Below are 3,441 nucleotides of genomic sequence, written 5' to 3' on the forward strand. Positions count from 1 at the left end.
ACCTCTTAATCCCTTTCCATTTCTCGTTATTCTTCGATATCAAAGTTTCAAATAAACAAGAGATGTTCTCTCCTTTTTTAAGCTTCAACGCTGAACGATCAATCTCTTTACAGAGGAATATCATCTTTGATCATTGTAAAATCTTATGAACTAACCACAATAAATAGATACTTTAAACGGTAAAAAAAAAAATAAAATAAAATTTACCTCTACAAATTTAAATTTAGTAATGCTCGTGTTTCCTTCTTTTCCCCTCTCAAAAGTTATCCTTAAAATTATTACTCAAATTCTCAACATATTTCTCTCTCTGTATATTAAAACTCATATATATTAACGTCCGAAGCCTACTGTTAACAGATATTGTCCTCTTTGAGTTTTCCTTTCGGGCTTCTCTTCAAGGTTTTTAAAACACGTCAACTAAAGAGATGTTTCCACACTCTTATAAAGAATGCTTCGTTCTCCTCCCCAACCGATGTGGGATCTCACAATCCACCCCCCTTCGGGGCCAGCGTCTTCACTGGCACTCGTTCTCTTCTCCAATCGATGTGGGACCACCCCCTTTGAGACCCAATGTCCTTACTGGCACACAACCTCGTGTCCACCCCCTTCGAGGCCCGACCTCCTCGCTGGCACAACGTCCGGTGTCTAACTCTGATACCATTTGTAACGGTTCAAACCCACCGCTAACATATATTGTCCTATTTGGTCTTTCCCTTTTGGGCTTCTCCTCAAAGTTTTTAAAACGCATTTGCTAGGATAGAGGTTTCCACACTTTTATAAAGAATGTTTCATTCTCCTCCTCAACCAATGTAGGATCTCACAATATCACTCATCTGCACATAACAAAACAAGTATATCGCAAGCTCGTAGAAGATGAGAATGTGGATGTCTAAGGAGAGTATGAAAAACAACCCTTTTTATAATTGAGTACAATCTCATCAGACCATCTCCTCTCACAGTCCTATCTCATTCTCTTGCTTAATATCTCAAATTAGAATAAGACAACAAACAATGATTTGACTTAAGAAGAAGAAGAAAGTCCTCTTTCCTGCCACAATCACAAGACAATATAAGAAACACTGTCCTTTGAACTCGAACAATTCCCTGTAGAAATCATAAATAACCTCCAAAAACTGCAAGGATTGGGCATGTGTTCTTGATATGTAATCAACCCAAGGGAAATGTTTGATGCCAAATGATAAGGAAATCACTACAACGAGAGTAAGATTTGGATTACCTTGTTGATTGAATATCTCAAGGCAAGAACACTTGTTTTAGATTTGAATCACTCCACAAGCAAGATCGATCATGTCTAGCTTCAATGATTCTTGTTGATCAAATATCTCAAAGCAAGAACACTTGTTTGAGATTCGAATCACTCCACAAGCAAGATTGATCATGTCGAACTTGAATGATTCTACATGCAACCTAAACTACATAGAATTGCAAAAAAACTTAGTCATTGGCTAAAGAAAGCACAAATGCTTCTTTTACTACCTTTTCTAACTCTATCTTACAAAGTTAAAGATACATGACTTTATATGGCCTCAAAATGAAAACTCTACCGGCATTCCAAGAGTTATAACATTTATACTTTAGGGTCATAATTAACCATTATGTAAATGTAACCTAGAGTAAATAAAAAGTCTTAAAATACATTAATGAAATACAATAACTCCAAAATACTCTAAATTGTAATCCACCCAAAATTTATAACAACGAAGTTTCATTCTTTTTCAACGTGGCATGACTTGAAATATCTTTTGATAATTTCAACAACATTTTCTTCACATCTTCATTGAAGTATATCGTATGATTGATGTCTCTTGGTTCATGTCAAGACAGGTTTAGATAACCAAGCAAATCATGTAGCAAACAATGCGATATATCATAAAGGAAGCATTAGAAGTTGTATATGATACCTAGATATAAGTAGTCTCAGCCACAATCCGGGACGATCGTGATCCCTTTAAACCGCATCCTTCAAGCAGGAAAAGTGTTTGTTCATTATTTTACTACAAGATCAAGTACCTCTAATAGAAACTTCAAGCTGCTCAATTTTCTTAGCTAAATCATGCTTTCCACAGCTCTTCAATCCATCAGTAACCATATCAAAGCACCTCGAAATCGGTGGTAAACCAAACTCAGCCATTTCCATCAAGTAATTAGCAGCATCAACAAATCTCCCTCCACGTCCACACATCGTTATCAACATTGTGTACACCGGCCGATTCGGTGGATGCCCCTTAAGTTTCATATCACTGAAAAAGCAAAATGCATCATCAAACTGACCCCTTTTACACATTCCCTTAATTATTGGCCCATAAAGACTTGGAAATGGTATATGTCCATCCTCAATACAGTAATTCAAAAGCCTGAATGCTTCATCGATCCGACCTACTTTCGAAGTTGCTGGAATCAAAATCTTGTAAGTATTTATATCAGGGCAAAGTCCTAATTTGCACACTTCATGATAAATATTGATGCAAAAATCAACTTCTCCAGAGTTACATATAACATTAATCAGAGAATTAAAAGTCCCTAAATCAGGCACGGATCCTTCTTTAATCATTTTCCTAACCATGTTCTTGGCAGATTCTAAATACCCTGCATTCAACAATCCTTCAACCAAAAGATCACGACCTCTCAAAGGAGGATTGAACCCCTTCTGGCTCATTTCCTCCAAGAACTGCTGAGCTTCCTTCATCTTCCCCGATGAACACCACCCAGTTACAAGAATTCCATAGGTCTTTTTATCAGGAGTTACCCCTTTTCTAATCATCCTCCTAATCAATGCATAAGCTCCATGAAACATCTTAATCTCACAAAGTGCAAAAAGTAATGCGTTATATACCTCAACCGTTTGTGGACAATCGATAGATTTAGAACATTGATTGAAAATCGTAACCGCACCATCGACAAGGCCTTGCTTACCATACTCTTCGATGACGAATGATATCGTTTCTGGTGAAATTTTGAGATTCTGAGTCTTCATCTGGTGAAGAACTTTCCACATCGTCGTATACTTTTTGGTCCGAGCTAGGGTTTTGACGAGCTCTTCGAATTCAAGCGTAGTAGGTTGGTAAGAGGGGTTGTTTGAGCACGCCCAGTTGAAGAAACGGAAGGATTCAGTACCTGAGTTGGAGCAAGCACGAAGGACTCTGAAAACGAGCTCGGAATTGAGGTAGGAGATTCGGAGCTTGTTGAGAGTGCGCTCCATGTAGATGTCGCGGCGGACAATGTTGGAGATATGGTGGATTGCGGCGAAATAGTCGTCTTTGGAAGGCGTGCCGGAGCCATTGGAGGAGGAATTTGAGGTACTGAAATGGCGGATGAGAAAAATGTTGTGGAATCGTATTGCGTCTGTGATTCTGTGGAGCTTGGGGATGATGCTGAATTGGGTTGCGAAAATTTTGAAATGGAACATTTGAGATAGAAATG

At 38.2% G+C, this 3,441-nt stretch overlaps 1 protein-coding gene across 1 annotated transcript; it reads right to left on the bottom strand.

Moving 5' to 3' along the window:
- Positions 1–1,867: 1,867 nt before the first annotated feature.
- Positions 1,868–3,441, bottom strand: LOC111461504 (pentatricopeptide repeat-containing protein At5g18390, mitochondrial). Its single transcript, XM_023105044.1, has one exon. The coding sequence runs from the start codon at positions 3,425–3,427 to the stop codon at positions 2,024–2,026; it is 1,404 nt and encodes a 467-aa protein (XP_022960812.1). The 5' UTR covers positions 3,428–3,441; the 3' UTR covers positions 1,868–2,023.

Source organism: Cucurbita moschata, unplaced genomic scaffold (assembly GCF_002738365.1).
Source record: "Cucurbita moschata cultivar Rifu unplaced genomic scaffold, Cmos_1.0 Cmo_Scf00025, whole genome shotgun sequence".
In the NCBI taxonomy this organism is placed as follows: domain Eukaryota; kingdom Viridiplantae; phylum Streptophyta; class Magnoliopsida; order Cucurbitales; family Cucurbitaceae; genus Cucurbita; species Cucurbita moschata.

What these genes read in the sequence shown, in the direction of transcription:
- LOC111461504 (XM_023105044.1), bottom strand. Translation starts at nt 3,427, where the DNA reads ATGTTCCATTTCAAAATTTTCGCAACCCAATTCAGCATCATCCCCAAG.